General features: G+C 40.9%; 2 protein-coding genes across 2 annotated transcripts in view; both read left to right on the plus strand.

The window, feature by feature from the left end:
• Window positions 1-8,796: 8,796 nt before the first annotated feature.
• fbl (fibrillarin) lies at window positions 8,797-14,589 on the plus strand. Its single transcript, XM_053881011.1, has 9 exons — window positions 8,797-8,942; window positions 10,072-10,209; window positions 10,609-10,767; window positions 10,908-11,002; window positions 11,114-11,284; window positions 11,835-11,967; window positions 13,003-13,115; window positions 13,674-13,819; window positions 13,946-14,589. Exons 1-9 carry the CDS (start codon window positions 8,933-8,935, stop codon window positions 13,968-13,970), a joined length of 990 nt encoding a protein of 329 aa, XP_053736986.1. The 5' UTR covers window positions 8,797-8,932; the 3' UTR covers window positions 13,971-14,589.
• A 520-nt stretch (window positions 14,590-15,109) lies between these two features.
• The window catches only part of dyrk1b (dual-specificity tyrosine-(Y)-phosphorylation regulated kinase 1B), a 42,855-nt gene continuing 35,447 nt past the window's right edge, over window positions 15,110-22,517 (plus strand). Inside the window, exon 1 of the mRNA XM_053882146.1 lies at window positions 15,110-15,764. The gene's annotated coding sequence lies outside the window, so the exon portion shown is untranslated. The remainder of the gene's footprint in view (window positions 15,765-22,517) is intronic.

A 22,517-nucleotide genomic window follows, 5' to 3' on the forward strand; every position in this document is an offset into this window, starting at 1 on the left:
AGTCGTTGCCGTCTCATCATTAAAATATTGTTTTGTTGATTTATTTATTCATGAGACAACTTGAACAACAAAGCTGTTGAACGTTCTGTCGTAAGATGTTGAAGGTGCAGCACGATTTGGAAAAATGAACGTTGAAATGTTGTTTCGTTCTATTTAAAAAATCTGACCCAAGGATTGAAATCAGGAACCATTATTTGCACTCATTTGACACATAAACTGTATATACACATTTACTATAGCAAGTCCACTGAAAAATAAATGTGACTTCACAGCATATTATTGTAGGCAGCCTTTGCATTTGAAATGATATGCTCTATGAATTACATTGTTATATCCAGGTAAAACTCCAACAAATAAAACAACGATTAGAACTATTAACATGTTGTTTTTTCATAAAAGCTTGAGGCTGATAAGAAGACTAGTTACCGCTTTCCATGCACAGAACTAAAATCTGTCCCAAACAGTCGTTCATTGCTTCTCTCTATCTATCTATCTCTCTCTCTCTCTCTCTCTCTCTCTCTCTCTCTCTCTCTCTCTATATATATATATATATATATATATATATATATATATATATATATATATATATATATATATATATATATATACACGGTGTACGGTGTACCATGCGAGCAGGACCTGCTAACCCACATTCAGCATGTAAATCAGAGGAATGTATTACAGCTATTTCTGCACTTCCCTATCAATGTATTACCAACAACACTGATCCTGAGCTGGTTTGTTCAAATGCTACTTGGCTCTTGTACTGTTTCCATGACGTGTATTTCACTGATTTGAAGATGAGCTCTGATGAAAGACAGTGTCAAAATCATCTCGCTGCAGAAACCTATGAAGCCTGACTTCTGATTTGCTGCGTTTATTCATCATCAGTGTGAAGCACTTTCAGGATTCCATGCTCATGAATGAAATTATCGAATAGACATTCTTGCCATAGCGCATTGATCAGAAATAGCATGCAGGTTCACATAGAAATAATCCAGGGCAGCAAGTAAGGATGGCACAACACCTCATTTTCCCATCCAATAGCAATAATAGCAATACCGAAACGCCAAAACGGCACTGCAGCATTAAGATCAGTCAATACCAGTCTGGTGCGTTTATGAATGTGAGCTGCTTAATACTGGTAACTAAAAGCACCACAACACTGAAGTTGTGCACAATTGCTTTGGTATAGTAAAAACATAAGATTTTAACAGCATAAATAAAAGTGCACCATGAGAAAAATATTGACATGTCAAAGAGAATCTGAGGATATTTGTGCTTATGGACAAGATCAGAAAAAGAACTGAAGAAAACCTTCAGTTTCAGCCTGGATTGGATACAGATCACTGATAACTGTCCCTAACAACAAGTACATAAGTGTTTCCATGAGTTGTGATGGCAAGGTCAGTATGTATGCAAGTTTTTCAAATGGTTCTTAAGCAACAGTGGCTTTCATTGGTGACGTCTGATGGGGATGGGCCTCTGCTTTGCATCGCAACCAGTACACCTGCATTGGCCAATGGCAGATTCACTGAGCCCACTCCAAAACTTTCTGATAAGATAATAGATAATGGATTAGCAGCAACTGGGTTGCATTAATTCAAAGACTGTGTTCTTTAAAGCATGGGGAACAGCAACATCCTGATTCAGCACTGACTTTGTAGACAAATCGGAAACTTTATGACAGAAAAAAACAGTGTGTGAAAAGGGTTAACCCTAACTAACCTTAACCCTAACCCAGACAACACTGTTCCTGTTTCAGATTTTCTAAAGGATGCTGAAGCAGAAATGTAGAACAGACAGCCTGTGCAGTCAATGGATTTGGATTTCCTTTAGGAGTCAAGCTTAGAATAAAGGCTACAGGAACTATTTGGGAGGTCGGGGTTGGAACAAATAGGATGCTTTGTTTAGTGTCGACTCAGCTGGACATCGTGACTTCGCAGTTGCATTAAGGTGGCAGTTGCCATCCCAATACCGTACAGTCCACTCAAATGGAATGTAGTTCAAGAGCCCAACATGCTCGTCGACCCATTCTGTTACTATCAGTGGGTATCTTTCAGAGAAAAACTGAGCAAAGAGGTTTGTGCTCAGTTATGATCACAAAGGCTTGCTCATTGTGAGTAATGTGTCTCAGGGACCAAATAATGGACCAGAGTCTCACTTCACTTAGCCACTTACTAAACTCCTCTTAATTGAATAAAAGGACACACATTGTTACAAATCCCCTCCCTTTCTCTGGAAGGAGACCACTACACAGGCTTAACTTAAGGGAGTGGTGAATGAAACGGTAGAAAAGTGGTTATTAGAAGGTGTGAAATATAGTCGCTTATGAGATGACATAGAAACCACCAATCATCATATGTTTATATTAAATCAACAATTGAATAATCAGTATTGGCTAAAAGAAACCAGTCTCATTTAAATGAGGAAGTCATTCTTTTAATGAAAGTAAATATGACACCTGCAGACGAACCAACGCACGCTCACGCACACACATGAACAACTAACTGAACCTCATTCTCCTAAGAGATGCAAAAATATGACTAATGACAAAACATATTTTCTTTTGCGAGAAGGACTTTGTGCAGACCTGGAAGATTAACTCTTTGGACAGATGAGACTAAAATGAACTGGGACCAGAATGATGGGAGGAAGAAAGTTTGAAGAATAATTGGTCACAATCCAAAGCACACATCTTCAGTAAAACATGGTGGAGAATGTGTGATGGCACTGGGTCACTTGTGTTTATTGGTGATGTGACAAAAGACAGAAGTAGCCAGATGATTTCTGAAGTGTATAGGGATCCACTCTCTCCTCACATTCAGCCAAATGAAGCAACGTTGATTGGACAGTACCTTACAGGCAAAAATGGACAATGATGCAAAACATGCTGCAAAAGCAACCCATATCCTCACTTCAGGGAGTAAATGCTTACAAAGGATTCGCAACAAAATATTGAAAAGTAGCTTACAGTTATATTAATTTGTCCAAATACTTTTGATCCCCGAGTGTAAAAGTATAGTTTTGGTCAAAACCCTTTGAATTAAACCTTCAATTCCGTTGTAGTCGTTTTCTGGGTCAATATGTATGTGTGGACATTCTTAATATTTTACTGTGAAAGAGCAACAGGATCGGCCACATAAGGCTGTTGACTCGCTCTGCTCGGCTACTTCATGGAGTCCGACTATCACGGGGTGGTCCCGGAACATAAACCCCACGTTAAACAAGGGAACACTGTAATCCCTGCAGGAGTGCTGGAAGAAGTGAGTGAATCCCAGGAGCTGATGTAAATGCATGCAATTGTTGGGGCGCAATCACATGGTGATGACCACACTTGAGGCGCCACTGACCCAAGACAAACCCTGAAAAGTAACTCACGTGACCTCAAAGTCACTAGGTGAACATGTTGATGATGTTCTACGGAGAGCCAATCCTGTCACCGGGGACAGGGAGGTGGAAGAGACAGGGTCTAGTCTTTACTTAACACCTCCAGTTGTGGTTATGAGGGGCCAGAGAAGTGAGACTGGGGACAGCAAAGAAAAAGAGAGGTACAAGCGGCTACCGACAGTTACTGTGGTGCTGATGAGTATGGGTGGTTGAATTGAGTTTGGGTGCAGGGTAAATGAAAGAGAGAAATTGCGGGGAATATGGTGTACATGCTTGTCAGTGCCAGTCTTGGTGTGTCAGAGGTCAGATGATATCTGCCTATCTAAGAGCAAGGAGACGATTTGAGAAGGAGAAAGTGTTCTGAAATAGTTTCCATTTCCATTATTGCATTACTTTGTATTATATAACATTGCTTCTGTACTACAGACATCATTTCACCAGACATTTTAGAGAGACTGAAAAGAGCAAAGAACAGTCCTTATCATTTCTGCTCCTTTTTATTGCCATGCTACACAGCTGTGCCTATCTCATAAAGGCTTTGACACTAACAGGTTCAAGGGACATGTTTACTTCGCGTCACACATGATGGACAGTTAACTTGTGAGAAACGTATAAAAAAATATTGTCAAAATAATGGGTAGAGGAATATCATTTATTAAAGCTGTTCCAGCCTCCAGAGTGTTGGTTACCCCGACTGCGCTGGTAACTTGACTAACTTGATTATTGCTCTACAATATGCTTGGGTGCAAACAAAAAACAACTGTATGAGCTTCAAATGTGAATACTGTAAAGCTACAGTCAATTGGGTGTGAGGCCAGTTTCTCATCACTTGAGTGGAAGAGAGGTTGGTATGCAACTTCATACTTTTCTTCACTACTATTATCGTAACAACCACAACAACCACTATGTCTGTACTGTAGTATGTGAGAGAACGTCATTGTAATGCTATCAGGCAGATCAGTAATGTTTAAAGCCATTACAATATGGAATATGTTTCGAACTATGACAACTGAAGCACCCACTAAAGATGGTTTCAAATGAACGCTTTGAAGACACTTGATACATGACTCTAATTCAACTGTGTTGTTGTTTTAACTTGACTTTTTTTGTCTTACATTTCAGTAATATTGTATATGTTTTGTTTTGTTTTGTTTTTTAATTTTGTCTTGTCGTGTCAGTTTGCATGAAGTTATGTGATGTGTTTTATGTTGATTGGGTACCCCCAGAAGAGTTTCTGCTACTGCATTTGGTGGCAGCTAATGGGGATCACACATGGAGTTGGATTTTATCTTCACAACAGCATGCATTGTTCATAGAACAGACACATTAAATAATGACTGGATCGAGGCCGGTCCCTGTACAGATACACGTTATCATCATCACATCCAAACAGGTTGATTTTTGGAGTTCTTCGCTGGACTCACCGTGTGCACCCTTTTCTCCAAATTCTAAACTAATACAGGCTCAAAGAGGCCTGATAAATACTTTTCTGGCCAGACAGATAAGGAACCAAATATCCAATGTCACTGGCGCTTTGACAGTCCTGCTTGTTTTGAGATTATTGTTTTTAAACTTTGGCAAGATCAACCATTCCGGATGTTAGATGAGATACATGTTAGTATTTTTGAACCTTGGTGTGTCTAGTTGAGCTGCTTGTATTTGTTAATGTAATTTTTAGTGGTGGGACCTTAACAAGTCTGATGTTTGGATCCATCATTAGTTTCACTAATATACCAAATCCATTCAAATAAAATAAAGTGGCTTCATGTGGCAAATATTCTTATACCATTAAACTGTGATTAATTGAGATTAATTCATCACAAATTCTCTAATTAACTAGATCTTTTTTTTTATCAAATGCCACCCCTAGTAATTTGATCAATTATTTACCAACACTGGAAGATTCCTTGTTCCTGACTGGAACAATGGCAGTCAACCACTTTGATAGACATTTCCTTGTTCCTTTACTGAGAATTGTCCTGACATGGACAAACTGGCTTGACTGGTAAAATGAGGTGAACGGGCATAATGCTAATAAAAAAGTACATTTGCGATTCTCAAAGCTAGATAGGGAACAATGTAGGTGAGCGGTTACACTTGGACTTGCTCTAATAGGATTGATATATCTATCGAAAGAGTCATGCACATAAAAAAAAAACTCGATCTTTGGGCATAATTTGCTGTTTGTGTCCTAAAATAACATACTGATTTAACTTATTTGTCTTCTTGTTTTCTCAGCAGGTAATGACATGACATGAAAAATTTAGTCATGTAACAACAGATTTGTAGACTATTGATCAATTCTGGTAAAACAGCATCATAAGTACTGTATATAGTCAACAAAGTAAACAAAAGGAAAAAAATCACATGAAAACACAAAATGTTAGAAAGAAGACTAACCAGGTTTAACAATAACGCAACAAACCATGACATTCTTTCCTCCATGGAAAATTACCATGATCACCTGAGGTCCGCACAGACAATCCTTTTTAAGTAAGACGAACGATGTCACTGACACAGCAAAGTCGATCACAGTCACTGATGAGCCAACCCATCCCCTGCCCCCTCTTTCTCTTGACATCATGGAGCAGGACGTGTTCACTCAGTTCAGGAGGCTGAACCTTCGGAAGGCTGCGGGTCCAGACAGAGTTTCTCCTGCCATCCTGAAGCATTGTGCTACTGAGCTGTCTCCAGTGTTCACGGACATCTTCAATGCTTCCTTGGTGTCCTGTCATGTTCCTGCCTGCTTTAAGTCCTCCACTATCATTCCTGTTCCCAAGAAAGCCAGGATCACAGAACTCAATGACTGCAGACCGGTGGCACTGACGTCTGTAGTCATGAAGTCCTTTGAGCGCCTGGTTCTCTCTCACCTGAAATCTATCACTGCTTCTCACCTGGACTCATTGCAGTTTGCCTACAGAGCCAACAGATCTGTGGACCATGCAGTGAACCAGGCCCTTCATTTCGTTCTGGAGCATCTGGACTCCCCAAGAACCTATGCCAGGATCCTGTTTGTAGACTTCAGCTCTGCCTTTAACACAATTCTTCCAGCTCTGCTTGAAGACAAGCTTTGCCAGCTCAACGTGCCTGACTCCCTCTGCAGATGGATTACAGACTTCCTGACCAGTCGGAGTCAGCGAATCCTTCTCATCCTGGACATGGACTGTTTGTTCCTCTTCCCTCTGGCAGGAGGCTATGGTCGATCCAGACCAGAACCTCCCGTCTCAGGAACAGCTTTTATGTCAGCACTTTATTCCAAGACACTTTCCTAGTTGGTGGGATCCCCACTGACCATGGCAATAAATTTGATTCTGATTCAGATTCTGACTAAAAACACTGTTTTTTACTTGCTTTCATAGTCTACTCATTGGACTAATGCTCTTTCTTGATTTCAACTTTAACATATTTTAATTTTGATGCATTTATTATGAAACTCCAGAACGCCGCTACATAAGATCTTTTGTTTAATTGAAGTGCAAAAACCTACCCAGAAAAAGCAGACAGATTCAGTGTTTGTGGCACACATTACCGGATACCACACTCCGAGGCGAGGCCACCAAATTCAGCAATTTGAGGCAAACGACTCCATTTCAGGGACCAACCCAGTCACCAACAGCAGTGCAATTAAGTTAACTGTCTATAAAATAAAAAGCCAGACAAGCATCCACTCAGATTCCACGGTGGTATGTACCAACACAACTCAGTGAATTGCTAGCATGAGTAGCAGTACTACACACTTTAGAGTAAGGACTGTTGTTATTCATGATTCTGGACATGGAAGGAAGAGGAGGATTTCATTGTCGCCAGGCTTAGTCGAGTTTAGCAGTACATGGATTTAGTTTAGATGAGCTGGCTGTCCTGAGATTACCTGAATACACTCTGATAACTGCACGATGTTCTCGAGCTTTTCACACATGAACATGATCCATGCTAACTAACTGTTTTTCTTCATGTTCTAATAATGTCAAATAGTGAGGAGAGATCAAAATGTGAGCGTGGGTCCTAAGATGATGATGTCACTGGATGCATTTCCCTTTGCATGTCTGTAAATGTTTCCTCCTTTTCCCAGTGTAAAGTAGATTGGGTTTCCCTGTGAATGAATCTTGATGATTTTGCTAGGTTAGGTGCAGGTGACTGTTTCTGCTGCACTTCATCTATTACAAAACTATCTGTGGTCTGAAATGTACGAAACTGTGCATCATTGAGGTTCAGTCATTCCTGTACCAGACAGCTTGCTTCGTGTGCCAAGGAAGTCAGGGCGGCACAAGCCAACTGCAACCCCCGTAGCCTAGCGGCACTTTGTTTCTACTCTTCATCCATGCAGTTGAACGTGAATGATTCAGGCAGCAAGTCAATTGTGCAGTTGGTTTTGGAACTCTTAAAGAATGCTATGAAAGGCCCAGATAGACTTTCTTCCATTCATATGCTTCCCATGCATTCCCACTTTATTTGGAAATAGAGCAGTCCTGGTTGTAGATGTGAAGATTCTTTTACTTAGAAACGGCTCAGCAGTTGCAGGTTGGAATCATGAAATTAATCACTGTGTCCATCAAATAATGGCTATGAGTTTTGATTTATTCTACTTATAATAATGATAACAAAAGGCAGTGTTAAGCCAACATCATGCAGTAGAATTCGAAATGGACCGAGCTGAAGTTGCTGACTCCATTATCCGGGAACAATGCAGGACCAGAGGTTAAAAAGGCGACTTTTACATAAAGTAAATGTACAGTTCACTAGAGATTTAAACCGTGTCTGTCTCCCAAAAATTGTCTGGAAACTTCTCTGTCCCTTTGATCAATTAATCTCTAATCTACTCACTCCCGATGGAAACATGATAATCGTCAACACTGCCAATGCTAACGTTCTTCATGTCTTAGTGACACAGTGACTGTCTCTACCGTGCAACGTCCAAATCGCCATTTAAATAAATGTGATTTGAATTGTAAACGAATTGTATGTTGATCTACTGCGCCCTCTGTTGGACAGTTTAACGTGGCCTCCAACATACAGACGCTTTGTTTATATCGTACAGTTCTACACGTGGCTCTTGTAGGAGTGAAGTATTTACTCGACATGAAAGCGAATATCGTCCGACAGTCCCAACCTTTGAGAATGTTGAATTTACCCCGATGCTGGAGAACAGCACGCAGGGGGTTTACAGTTCTCCAAAACAAGTTGGACCATTGAGAAAGACAGCCAGAACTCACAGAGAACAGGCACACGGTACTTAACGATACACTCCACAAAACAAAGAAACAGATATACAGTGATGATTGTGAGCGGCAACTCTAGTGTCTTGATGTGAGGATGAACGAATTGAAGTATTTTATTTTCTTTTGGAAATGAGCTTACTTACCTACCCACACTCCGTACCAGGGGGTGGCGGTAGTGCATCAAGCCGTTGTTTGCCAAGCGCGATACCCCACAAGGAAGCAGATCTTCCTGCCTCACATGTGCTCCAGACCTGACGAGAGTTTGAGGAACACAGCCGAGCTGAACCGGCACAGCTGAAATAATCTAAATAAAACACAAAGGCAAAATGAAACCAGGTAGGTATGGTTTGAATGATACGATTTTAGACATTCAGCCTTCTCACTTAAATTTGTGATGCAATGACTGTTTTCTCGTGTTTATGGCCTGCTCGTCCTCGAATGGTCGTCGTCAAAAATGCTTAAAGTCGACTCAACGCTTTAAACATTGCATATGGGCCCACTATTTTTGTAGATTCTTTTGTAGATTCTCTTCTTTTGGAGGGTCGTTGTCGTGGGCAAGCTTAATTCTATGTGGGACTTCTGCGCCGCGTGTTGATCCGCACACGTGTTGAGTAACTTGAGGCCGCCGCAACAACCCAACAACTTGAACAGAAATTGAAATAGTGGATATATATTTACTTGGTTTGGTGGTACATGTTAACTACAGGACTCTATCTAATCTATCTAATTTTAAGTCTAGGCAACGTCCCCCTTATTTTGTACTCATCACCACGTGTCGATAAAACAGCGGAGTTACGGTTTGCAGTTGAGGATGTGAACATTCGGTGTTAGAAAAACACCCACCGGTGTCCTTACTGAGCTTACTGAAATGGAGAACAGTTATCTTTTTTGGTGCCTCAAGGTATTTTAAAATCTGCGATTTTCGCCTGACAACCATTTTACTCGAAAAGCACGTTTTTGAGCGTGTGCACGCTTTTCAGATCCTGTTAAGATAAGTACCTGAAGTTGGTACTCATTGTCTACGGGTTGTATGCGATTGACATAAATAGTCACTCAAATGATACGTGTATTTTTGACCACAGGTTGGCTGGTCATTAAAGGTTGTCACCCTGATGTGGTTGTAACCCAGGGCCATGCGCCATCAATGAATCTTCTAATACTTGTAAACAATAGACACGTGTCTTCAACAGATGTACAGGAAAACCTTGCCACCATTCAGGTGGTGACATTATGCACCTTCTAAGCAATGTAGTAGTGTTGTTTAGTAGTAAAAGTAACGTATTAACAGTTTTGTTAACTAACTTGGATTAACTGATTTATGTTGAAGTGATTCAAATTCTCTGGCGTATTAATGGCAGCAAATAGTAATAGAGTGGTGTTAAAGATGACTGTGCGATGCACCACTGGAAGGAATGGTTTCCTTGAAGTGGCAACTGTTTTCTGAGTTCCTGTGGGGTGGGTCCAGGTTTCAGTCCTCGAGGTGGTGGCAGAGGTGGAGGCAGAGGAGGATTCGGTGACCGTGGAGGTGGTCGAGGAGGATTCGGTGGACGAGGAGGATTCAGCGACCGCGGTGGACGTGGTGGTGGTGGATTCAGAGGAAGAGGTGAGGACAAATATTGGCTGTGTTGATTAGTAGTATGTGTCTGATAATACTGGTTTCTTGAGCTTTCTTTTACATCCTGTCTTGAAAAAACTCCTCAAATGTATTAAATTATTCAAGACAATATACTTGCCTTCTGAGTTAATATGTGGTGTCAAATTAAACAACTTTGGATTTGATTTAAAAATAAAGTGCTGAAACTCCGGTAGCAAATTGCCATGCTAACTTATAAACACATGCAAGCATCGCAGTGTGGTAAAAGAATGTTGCTAGAGGACCATGTTGGCGCATTGTGTCAATTTATTTTTTGACATGGCTTGTCCCACTTTCTATCTGTTACTTGCCATCAGTAGTCCTGGCTGTTAGTGGAAAAGTAGCGTCACTTACTTGTTGTCATTTTAGGTGGAGGATTCCGGTCACCCGAGGGTGGTGGATTTCGGGGACGTGGAGGCGGCAGAGGAACGCCAAGAGGAAGGGGAGGTCGAGGAGGTGGCGGTAGGGGCGGCAGAGGAGGCTTTGGTGCAGGGAAAAAGGTCCTGGTTGAGCCACACAGACATGAAGGTGAGGTTCACAGTCTATTCTTCAGTAACATGAGCAACCTGGTTTTTAACAACTGGTGATGGAGATGTTGGTTAAAAGATGGTTTCTGGTGTGGCACGGGAAAATATTCTCACCCCTGCATATGTATTTCTCCTCCTCAGGTGTGTTCATCTGCAGAGGTAAAGAGGACGCGCTGGTGACAAAGAATATGGTGATGGGAGAGTCTGTGTATGGAGAGAAGAGGATCAGTGTTGAGGTATATTTGATCAGGTGACATGCCAGTAACTGTAATGGAACTTTTAGAATAGATTGTCACACTCAACACACATGCCAGTGTAACAGAATCTTTGTACTCTGCATCTCTCAGGAAGGTGAAACGAAAATTGAATACAGGGCTTGGAATCCCTTCCGCTCCAAGTTGGCAGCTGCTATCTTGGGTGGAGTGGACCAGATTCACATCAAACCGGGGGCAAAGGTCATGTACCTTGGCGCAGCTTCTGGGACCACAGTCTCCCATGTTTCTGATATTGTTGGCCCAGTGAGTATTGTCCTTTTGTTTTTATTATATTCAGTGGAAATACTTGACCCTTTACAAGATAATTCTGACTGATGCTGCATGATATGGGAAAATGTCTTTTTCCTTTGCAAAAAAAAAATTGCCATATCTAGGAAGATTTATTGTTACCAAGGGTTTAGAAATAACAGCGAGGTACGGGCAGCACTGTTGGTCAGTCTTCAAGTCTACATGTTTTTGAAATCCAAAACAGTTCCATATTTCTGACGCTGACATTTTTTTTATTAATCTCATTCTTCCATCATCATCTTAACAATACAAAGAAAAAAAACAATGCTTTAATCATTATCATGCAGCCCTAATTGTGACTCAGATGATGAGTAAAAGAGTCTATTTAAGCGCTGCTGTACTTCCACTTAAGCCTAACATGCTAAACTAGTCACTAAGTGACTATCTTGATGGAAGCCTTTGGAAAAATGCCAGTCTCATTTTAATAATTGCTAATAAAATATTTGTACTCGCCATTAAAACAACCAGCTATACATCAACTAAATTAACATTCACTGTTTTTCAGGAAGGACTGGTCTATGCCGTGGAATTCTCTCACAGATCAGGTCGCGATCTCTTGAATGTGGCCAAGAAACGCACAAACATCATTCCGATCATTGAAGATGCACGACACCCACACAAATACCGGATGTTGGTCGGTAAGTCACAGGACAGCAATTTCAGACTAATTCATTATACTCTTTTCAATGTTTGCTTTATGGGTAATTTACGAGTTACTGGCCTAAATCTTTGAAAGGATCATCTGTGGGCCGTATGCCCCTTAGCTTATACTGATTTTCAGCAACTATTTTGGTGCTCCTTTCGGCCATGGATCTCTAGGTTTGAAGTGAACCCAGGATTGCTGGTGATTTTATTTACCAGGTGCTGCTCCTGAGCATTTCTGTCTTTTTTAAAACCTGACATCATAATCCCATAATAGCTCATGAGCACCATCTTCTGGTGACATTTTTGGAAGTAGATTAGATTGCCAATGATTACTTGTAGAAGGATGCACCACCTTCAGAGTGTCTACTTTTTTTGGGGGGATATTCACACTGAACTTCGCACCAGTGTTTTATTAAGTAATATGTGACCAAATTCGGGGCGACTTGGCTAGGGATGCAACTGCTCAAAAAACGTGTGGTTTGGATGGTATCATGGTTTGGACTTGTGTATCGGATAAAAAAATGAAAATAAGATTAAACAAACGTGGTCCAAAAACACTTCTGCCCTTTACGTAAAATAATTTAAATGATTTCAAAGTGTCTTGCAGCAAAGATGTGTTCTTTAAACATAATCGTGGTCTTCTAGCAGTACAGCCAAATTTGTGTCTGTATGACTTCTATGTAGGATTGCTGCACATTGCCACTGAGGAGTCATGGTTCCATAGCTTTCTGTTGCCTTGGACGTCTGTGTGAGAGTTGGCATCTCTTCTGTGATGCTGCTTCGAAAGCATGGCTATGGTCAATCTATATCCATGGTCACACTGCCTTAACAAGAACTACCTTAACAAGCCTCATCAACCAATCTGCGGACTATGGGCATGCCGAACTGTGGAGAGTGGTCAGTTGCACCACTGCTCTTAACCTGTTAGATATTATCTAGTGTAAACATGCTGTTCAGCTGCTGATCCAGAAGCCTGCCACATGAAGAGACATTGGAGGGCCGTCTTTCTGACTTGGTCTTTTCTACAGGAATGGTGGACGTGATCTTTGCAGACGTTGCTCAGCCGGACCAGACCAGAATCGTTGCTTTAAACGCGCACAATTTCTTGAAAAATGGAGGACACTTTGTCATTTCCATCAAGGTACGCTCATTTGACAAAGTGTCTTTATTGTACTATTGTCAATGATCATGGCTCCATTTATGATCAGTGTTGGACCAATTACCAGCATTTTTACCCACTTGCTTTTTAATAGTCCATCAGTTCCACATCTGCAATGTTTACAGCAGTGTGGAGTCTAAATTCGGGACATTAAAACATGGTCCTCTTAAGACTGTCTTGTTGTGGTCGGAGAATCAAATGTCATTAATTTATCAATGTTCCAAAATACACAAGAGCCATTACTGTCGAAATGTAGTTGTGACAACTTTTCAGGAAACTATTGAGCAGTGAATATTGTGCTCATCTGTTTAAAACGGCCTTGTATAGTTAAAGTAGACATTTCTTATTTGCAAGCGTGGTGAAGTTTAACAGTGTATATTTCCTTCGAAATTAAAGATTATGTCTAAATGTATGTATTGATATTGAATGTGCAGTTTTGCTTTAATGGAATATGTAGTAGTATTGCTTCCAGGAGCTGTGTGGAAGAGAGAAGTGATTATGAACAATCCTCATTTTCCAAATGTTTTCCTTGGTCTACAGGCAAACTGCATAGACTCGACAGCTGCTCCAGAGGCAGTCTTTGCTTCTGAGGTAAAAAAGATGAGCTCTGAGAACATGAAACCCCAGGAGCAGCTAACACTTGAGCCCTATGAGCGAGACCACGCTGTGGTTGTGGGCATTTACAGGTACATTACTACGCTGCTGTCAGACTAGCTCACATTTTTCTGTATTAACTGTCATGAAATACATTGGTGTTGAATGATCATTTATTTCTACGGCTGGTTGTTTTCATGCTTTTTTTTCCCTTTCAGACCTCCACCAAAGCAGAAGAAATGAGGTTTGGGAGCAGTCTGAAAAAGTTTACTGTTTTCTTTTATAAACTTTTTGTCGGTTCTATCTGCTGCCCTTCACACTGAAAGTATCCACAATATCAAGGCTGTACAAAACAGGCTGTGCCATTGCAGATGGTTGTCAGAATTAATGGAGGACGTTGTTTTGACCTTTTTAACGTGGTAAAGGTGCATGTATGATTAGGGCATCTGTAAATATGAGTGTCATCTGTGTGACTGTACACAGTGAAATGTCAAAGGATCAACTTTCTGTACCATACCCCTTGGAATAGGTTAAAGCAGAAATTTTAATTTCTCCTGAGGATGTCCCTTGATTTCTTTTTTTGTTGTACTGAAAGAAAAAGTTGATGTCTGTCTATAGAACTGGTTATTTTAATTTGTGGGGGCAATATTTTCCATGTATGGCCAAGCAATCACAGCAATCTGTGACTCAAGTTACATTTGCATTTACAACTACCCATGGTAAATTTAACTGATTCCTTTTTTGCTTGTATCATTTGTTAGCATAAAATATTAGGATTGTCAACAATGGATGCCTATACCCAACTCTGTATGACTGGCAACTTTGTTTTATTAAATGTGTTTTTGATCATCTCTGAATTGGGTTAATTGTGCAGACTTTTATGAGCTTATTGACACATTTAGTAGTAGTCATGGTTAATCTGACATAATGAAGTTGAAAACCTGTAGTTGACCTACACATACTTTTTGAAATGGAGTGGGAAAACTTACTTATTAACTACTGATGTACCCTACTTTTATGACAAGGTGGTCATCGATTCACAGCCAACAGATGTTTATTTTCCCTAATGGTCTGTGCAACCACCACATGACGCTGCGGAACAGAGCAAAACTTCCTGTCAAGTGATCAGTGGTCTGTTGCCTACAGAGTTGGCAAATGATTGGAAACTTGTAATATGAAGTTAGGAAAAGCCTCGTGTATTCTCAACATGATCTCTTTTGAGTGTCGATATTGTCCTTTTATTTATAAAGTACATACGCGGGTATGTCCAACGCTGGTTGAAGTTTCCCTCTATTATCCGCGGTAAATTTGTTTTGGCAGCCATTTTGTGGGGAATGTCAGGAACGCGCCGGGCCGTGCTCGCCTGGCGTCGGGAGTGCGCCCTCTATGCAGCCCCTCTACTCTGACTGATATTACCAACACGGAGGGGCTGGCCAGCGACGAACTAGCGGTAGCCCTGCTTTGCCAAATTATCTTAAGCTTTTCAGTGCTTCCGCTGGTTTTGTCCTGCGGATCAAACAGTTAGCCCGTAGCCGACAAGAAGCACGCAGTATGCAGAGTGTCTTATTCCAGATTCCATTGTTTTATTAGACATCTATTGCATGTTAGCCGAAGGCTAGCCGGCTAGCGCTAGCTTCATTTTCAATTAATGAGAAAAGGCAAACGGGGCTTTAAATTTACCTGACTCCTTGACTGTGCTTGCATGGCTCTTGAACTGAAGCCATTCACCTAGTTGAAGCAGCGGAAAGGACGGAGTTGGCGGTGCCATGGTGAAGGCGGCAGGCTGCCCACCTCCCCTCCGGCACGGCTAGATGATCGGTCTCCACTGACGGAGCACCGACGAATTACGCCTTTTAACTGGAGAGTAACCTTGCCGGGATTCTAACGGTAAACCGCTCAACGGTGTTTAATTTTGGATTCCTGCTGTGGAAGAGGGACCGCTGACCCGGGGGAGGGGGCTCTGTTCGCGTGGACGGAGGGAGAGAGGGGTTCTGAACATGGCTGCTACTCGGAACTTGGTTCGACACACCGCCTGAGGTAAGAAATAGCCGGTCCTTATTGTCTCTTTTGGGTTTTGTACATTACTGCTCCATGTGAATGTCAACTGCCTGAGCCGCGCTTGTTCAGGGGTGTCACTCAATCAGTGGCTCGCGTCTCTGGGATCATTTTTCGCTGCTGTCACCGGCCTCGTCCCGGTTCCTTTGCCGCTGTGGACGGAGGTGATGAAGGTGGCTCCGAGTGACACTGAGTCGCATTTGGAACTGGGATCTGTGCTGTCTAAAACGGTGATGATGCTGGACTACCAACCCTTTTAGATGAATCATGCCTCCCCCTGCGAACTGAAGCAGTGCCGTCTCAGGTGAGAGGACTGCCGTCATGTCTTTCATCTTATGCCTTGGTTTAGTGCAGACTTTGCTTGAAAATAGGCTAGCGACTGGAGCCGTGTGTCTGTGTGTGTATGCGCGTGTGTGTATCTAGGCAAGTTTCAGGATCCGCGCTGCTGCGACCTGACTCAAGTGAACGCACGACTCTAAACGGAAGCAGAGGGGGCTTGGATGGATAGAGGGTTCGTGGCAGCACGTTGAAGACGTTTCAATTGCCTGAGCTGGTCATTTACTCATTTTACGTTTGTGCATCGGTGGCAGTCAGCCGCCCCCCGTCTGTCCTCTGTGGCTCCGCAGCAGTTCATCTGCCATGGCAGCTAACGCTAGCTACGTACCGCATCAGCCACAGCCCCTTCCCTGCCCCGGAGTATATGGAGGAGAACGCTCAGCTGCTGGCTGATGAATGCTTCTCGGGAAGGCGGGAGGCTGGTGCTGCTGTGTTACTGGCAGAACCATGACTTGACATCTTGTCTGTCACCAGTATATGCTCTGGTATCTTAGCCTAGACAGATGCCTCACCTCATCAGTTTCACAGACTCTTCCAATTTGTATCTTGAGATGTCACTGGTCCTTGTCTATACATTTGCGGTTGTCATGACATCAGATAGATACCTGTGTGGAGATTCATTGCACTCTTCTGACTAGAGGTGCTTCCTTTGAACATGGGGCTGTCGATCAAATACAATTTGAATCTGAATGAATTCAATTCAATACAAATAACTAAATTAACCTCATATTAATGGCAGGTTAATCGCACATTTTGTATCTGTTTTAAGTCTAACTCAAAGCAAAATGTTATCAACACTAGAGTGGCCAATAATGCTTACATTGTTATGCTTTGAGCAAGTTTTTGAACCTTTACAGAGCTTCCGAGGTTAAAGAATGTTCTTGACAGTAGCTGTTATATTGGATTGTTTGTAGCAAACAAATGTTCTTGCCCACATGTTGCTTTTTTGCACTATCTCTGGCCACTGAATATTAGGAGTCTAGTTATTGCAACTTTCGTTTTTGCTGGCAGACTGGATTGTCAGCCTGATCCTGGACCTGCTGCCTAATTACAGTCAGTAGTGAGGGTCTCTATATCCAGCAGGGAGATGCATAGCCCCATAGCATTTGAAGGAAAGTATATCTCCACAAGATTCTCATTTGAAAACTCTTAAGTTCTGAGTCACCCAGGTCTTCTTCATGCAGTGAAAATTGATCCGGTGGTGTTCTTTAAACTGTTCCAGCAAAAAGTTATCGAAAGATGTGTTTTTGAATTAATCTGCAACATGCAATGTTAAGTGCTGCAGGAACCACCCAAGGCTCTCATGAAGCTCTCATCAAGCTTCATCGAGGGCTGCAGTGGGCCCACCGGCCAGACTTTACAGATGCCTGGTTTAAAGGCAATGCTTTAAATCTAGACATGTTTTTGTTCCTCCCCTCACCCATGGCTACCAACACTGAGTTATGATTGAAAGGACAAGATCACGAATACAAATGATTATTTTCCCCTCACAGGAGCTGTTGTTTTTTTGGTGAGGAGCTCAGCCAACAGCTAGAGTTAGAGTAGAACAACTCCAGCTCCTCATAGAAAGTTACAGAGGAGTATTCAACCCCTAAACTTGCTGTTATGCAATTTTATGTATTTCAATCAAAAATATTTAGCTCTAAGGAAGTGATGTTTTGGGCGCACTTTGTTTCATCCTACATACAACCCAGATTTGACTTGGACGTCAAGTGAACAGTACAAGGAACCAGCTCTGATATTAGATGCAATGAAATACAGAATAAAGGGGCAGTAAAATCACATTAGTGATCAGTAAAATGAAATAAAACAGTGAAATGACAGAATGCCATGTTTGTATCACAAGATACCAGAAACCTATTTTGATCTTTTGTATTTTCACATAATGCTATTTCTTTATTTCAATTTATGGAAAGAATTGTCTAATATCAGTGTTTGAAAGATTAAGTGCACTGACAATTAAGTGCAATGCAAGTGTTTCTTTTTTGGTATACAACCTTGATCATTAATGGAATACTGACCAAAAACAACAACGAACTTGTCTTGCCTTGCCTTGCCTTGCCTTGCCTTGTACTGACCACAGCGGACCAGTTTCTGGAATCTTCACCATCCAATTGCTTTAACCTGATGCTTCAGGTAGAAGGCTTGTTCACCTTTAGCAGTGTATAGGGATGATTGGTACCAGAACAGAGAAGATAGGTTCGTTCAAAGGTCAGGGAATAACGGCTGTCGAGGCATGGCCCCTTGATGGGAAATGCTTTCCCCCTTTTTAGAGAAATCTCTGCATCAGCAGTGCCCAAACCTGGTACTGATGGGTCCAAATTGTGAAGATTGAAGTCCAAAGGTCCAGGGTGGATGGCTACTAGGGCGGCAGCAGTGATGGCTGGTGAACAAAATAGAGGGGAGCTGAGCCAGTTTCACATTCAAAACATTTCTGTATATATAATTTAACAGAAGCAACAGCTGAAAAGTACTCCATTCTTACACACTTTCATATTACTCTTTCAGAACTGTAAAAATTAAATAAATAGTAAATATAATTTGTTGAAATGTTGGCAATGCTCACATTAAAATAGCAGTGAGACACAAATATGCTCCGTAAACTAAAAAATCTGTTATTTTGTTAATTAAATAACTAAAATGAAAAAAAAAATGTTAGTAGTCTGTGATCATTGAACATATTAATTTTTGGTTTTCAGAAAACTTGTCCACAACTAAGGTCTGTGGGTTGAACATTTTTGATTTTGTCTCCATGTCCCGCGACCTGCCAACCAACCTCACTCAACACCCCGGGTGAGCCGTGAGGCTTGCCATCATGGAGGAAAGGCGGTGATATGTACTCAGTTGTGGGTGCAGGTTGACCATACCGAGTTTTGATGAGAGTCTCTTTTCGCCCCCTGACGTGGAAATACGTCAATGATACATTCGACTAATGAATGGAACAACTTAACTCCGCATTATAGTATCTTATCTTGCTCCCCTACAACTACTAACCTATTGTTCAGAATATTATTTTTGTTTTCGTTTATTTTCGGTTTCTAACATCACGGCATACTTTGCCAATTGGTGGGGCAGCACTCTCCTCTGACCAGCCGTCACTGGTGCAACGGATCGACAAACTCACAGTTTGGGACTGATCATGATTTAGACTCACGGATCAGATAATTCTTTGGATTACCAAGAAAAATACAAGTTGAGACAAAACACTTTGGTCGATTAAGTAATTGTGTCACTGACACACCACTTCCACTTCCACTTCCTGGTCACTGTATTTCCACGTGTGCTGAATCACAGAGAGAGAGTGGCTACAAACATTTATGTGCCTGAATGTGCATGTGTATTAAAAGTAAACCTCAGTATATGTAAATGTGAAATGACATGCCAGCCGCTTATTTTTAAGTAATTAGACCCTGAAATAAAAATGTATAAAAAGTTAATATTATGGATGAAGGAATCACATGGGCTCAGCAAATAGAAATCAACTGTTTGTGACTGACTGAATGAGGTTATTTGCTGTAACCACTCACTATTTTCTAGGCATGCGCGAACATTTGGTGGCCGAATCGCGCAAAAAACAAACAAACCGGCATTCGGCTCTGGCGACAAATGTTCGTGGCGTGTGACGCAATCAAACACAGTGCAAATCAACAATGCAATGTAATAGAATATCCTTTTTAAGTACAAAAAAGCGCCGCAGAGGTGAAATGAGCTCTGCAAGACTGCTGACAAAACTCTGGGTCTCCACATCAGCGGTGACAGCACAGACTCCCCGGCTGACTGCCCGGTGGGCTGAGAACCGAACAGGACAACACAAGTGGAACTGATTTAGACTTTGCGACCCATGTCTCACACATTGTCTATGTCCAAGTATTAAGCGTTGCTCGTTCTGACCATTGTTATGGTGACACTTCACGTCAAAGTGTGATCCAACGTGTTCATCCAGTGTATAAAGTTTTTGGTTCTTATAAAGTGGAGAGTAAAAGTAAAATTGCAGTTTGCAATGAGTGTTCAACCAAACTATCTAGAACTTTTTATATGAAATTATCAGCCTAATATATAATGGAAACGTTTGTTTTTCAATAAGAATATTCAATCATGTAATTCACTTTAACTTTCATTGACAAACATGTCTGACTAATTATGCAATATTAACAAAAAGTAAAAAACTATTAGATATTCATTATTCGGCCAGGCATTTTACATTTTATTCAGCTTCGGCCTCTAATTACCAATTAGGTGCATCCCTTCTCTTTTGTCTCTTATGACCATAATTAGAAGAGATTCCCCACGGATTTCTATTATTTGTGTCCCTTGTGCGTCTATAAGTTTGTGTGACTGCCGACTTTCTCAAACCCCATTGACTTTCGTCTAATCACATGACTATGTGTTTCAGAATTCCAAATGCAAATTTTGCTACTGAATGAAAATGTCCGAATGACTTTGGTTTAACAATGCATACACCGCTGATCAGTGGTAATTGTTGCGTTGGATTTTCACTATTCACTAAAACTTTTGCTAGGAAACCTAAGCAATATAAACATTGTGAAATGATATTTATTTAAACACTGTTTACAAAGAGGTAGACATTTTCTGTACATGTGTACAGGGAGTTTGAGTATATGTGATATTTGTAAATGCTTTGGCTTAAGACAAAATGTGTCCGTCATCTTTTTTTTGTTGTTTATTTAATAGTCACCTTTCTCTTGAGCTAGGCATTGTTCCAGTGAAGGATCCCAATCCAATTATTGATTATTATGCAGATTATGTAGTGGTTGTTAAATATTAACTTTTTGTTCATGTTCACAGATTTAAAGGAACTGCAAGGAACCTGTTGACGTTGCTTGGCCTCTGGTAGCGGAGGCACATTGTTTACATTGTTGAGTACCAGCAAGTAGATCGTGTGTCAAATACCTGAACCACCAGAAATAAATAAACAAGACCTACAAAAAGATTGTAATATCTAACTATTATAGTTATTACTCAAAGTGTCGGCAATTTACATTAACAATTTAAAGCCAACGATATCATATTTAATACTTAAATTTAAACCTCTTTAAACCTTTGTTTGGAATGAGCAATTCATTGTCTTTAAATCACATTTTGTTTGTTATTGACACCAGAAAGTGTTAAACACTTTGACCTAATTTGGTACATAAATATTCACAATTGATAAATAAATTTCTATATAAATCAGAAAGGGGGGGAAAATTGCTGTCTGTCAGTTACTGTATACTGTATATAATGTTTCAGGCTTTCACAGGGTTGTGTTTCTGATTAAATTGTATTTAAATGCTATTTAGATTTAGGTTGTCCAAAGTCTCTGTCCAGTATATCTGGGAATTGCTCCGGTGGCTATCCCAGTGGGTAGACAATTACATTTTTCTAAGGGTTTGGTGATGTTTTGGGTCTTGACTACGGCAGCTGCATTTTGGGCAGTTCTTCCCTACTAACTTTCACACTAAAATGCTGGATGAGAACTTGAAACAGTTATCCCCAAATCAGATGGTTTGGACATGAGTGACTGTAGATATGTTACAAATGGAGATAACACGTAAAAAGAAGACAAATGATGAGGTTCATTAATGAAATAATGGAGGACATGAAGTGGATGGACATGAAGTGGATGGACATTCCTGCGGGCAGAAGATGGGCTCAGGTGGAGGAGGAGTGCCGTACATTTCTTTCAAAGTACTGAATTAATGGTCGATCTTTGATCAGCTACGATTGCTACGATGAAAGATTATTTTGCAATGATTTTCATTGCACACTTAACTCTGTTAACTGGAAGTCATGAAAAAAAGACAATTGAGTCTGCAGTAGAAATATCTTGATATTAGCTAAAGCAAGTTTCAAAATTAGGGAATTTATTTTAGATTTAGTTTGATTTAATACCCTTAAAACATCTTAAGACATGATAATCATTGCGCCTTATGCTTGTTGCCTTTGTTCCTAACATGTGTCGATTAGACTCCAGTGGGGATAGGTGATACACTGCCAAAAACTCCACGATGAGAATTTTGGTCCTTATAGGGTTTCTGACGTGATTGGTTCATATCAACACATACTTGTGTATTTGACGTACATCCGCTCCAGTATTGGCGGTAGAGTCCTCTTCCGCATCCCTGATTCGGATTCACTGATCGCGGACACACTCTAACAGGCAGCACTAATGCTACAACCTGGTGTCAGTTATGGTCCATAAACAAATTCTAAAATGCTTGAAGCATTCATGAAATCACCAAACATGACAATGAAAGACGACCACTTTAGTAGGGACAATTGTGACAAAGTTTTTTCATCACACTAGACAGGACTGACAGTTTGTATAATGATTTTGTGAATAGAATATGAAATCGTCATTTATTAACGTTATTTCTAATTGCTTCAGTTGCATCTAAG

This window comes from Synchiropus splendidus, chromosome 12 (assembly GCF_027744825.2).
Source record: "Synchiropus splendidus isolate RoL2022-P1 chromosome 12, RoL_Sspl_1.0, whole genome shotgun sequence".
Classification (NCBI taxonomy): domain Eukaryota; kingdom Metazoa; phylum Chordata; class Actinopteri; order Syngnathiformes; family Callionymidae; genus Synchiropus; species Synchiropus splendidus.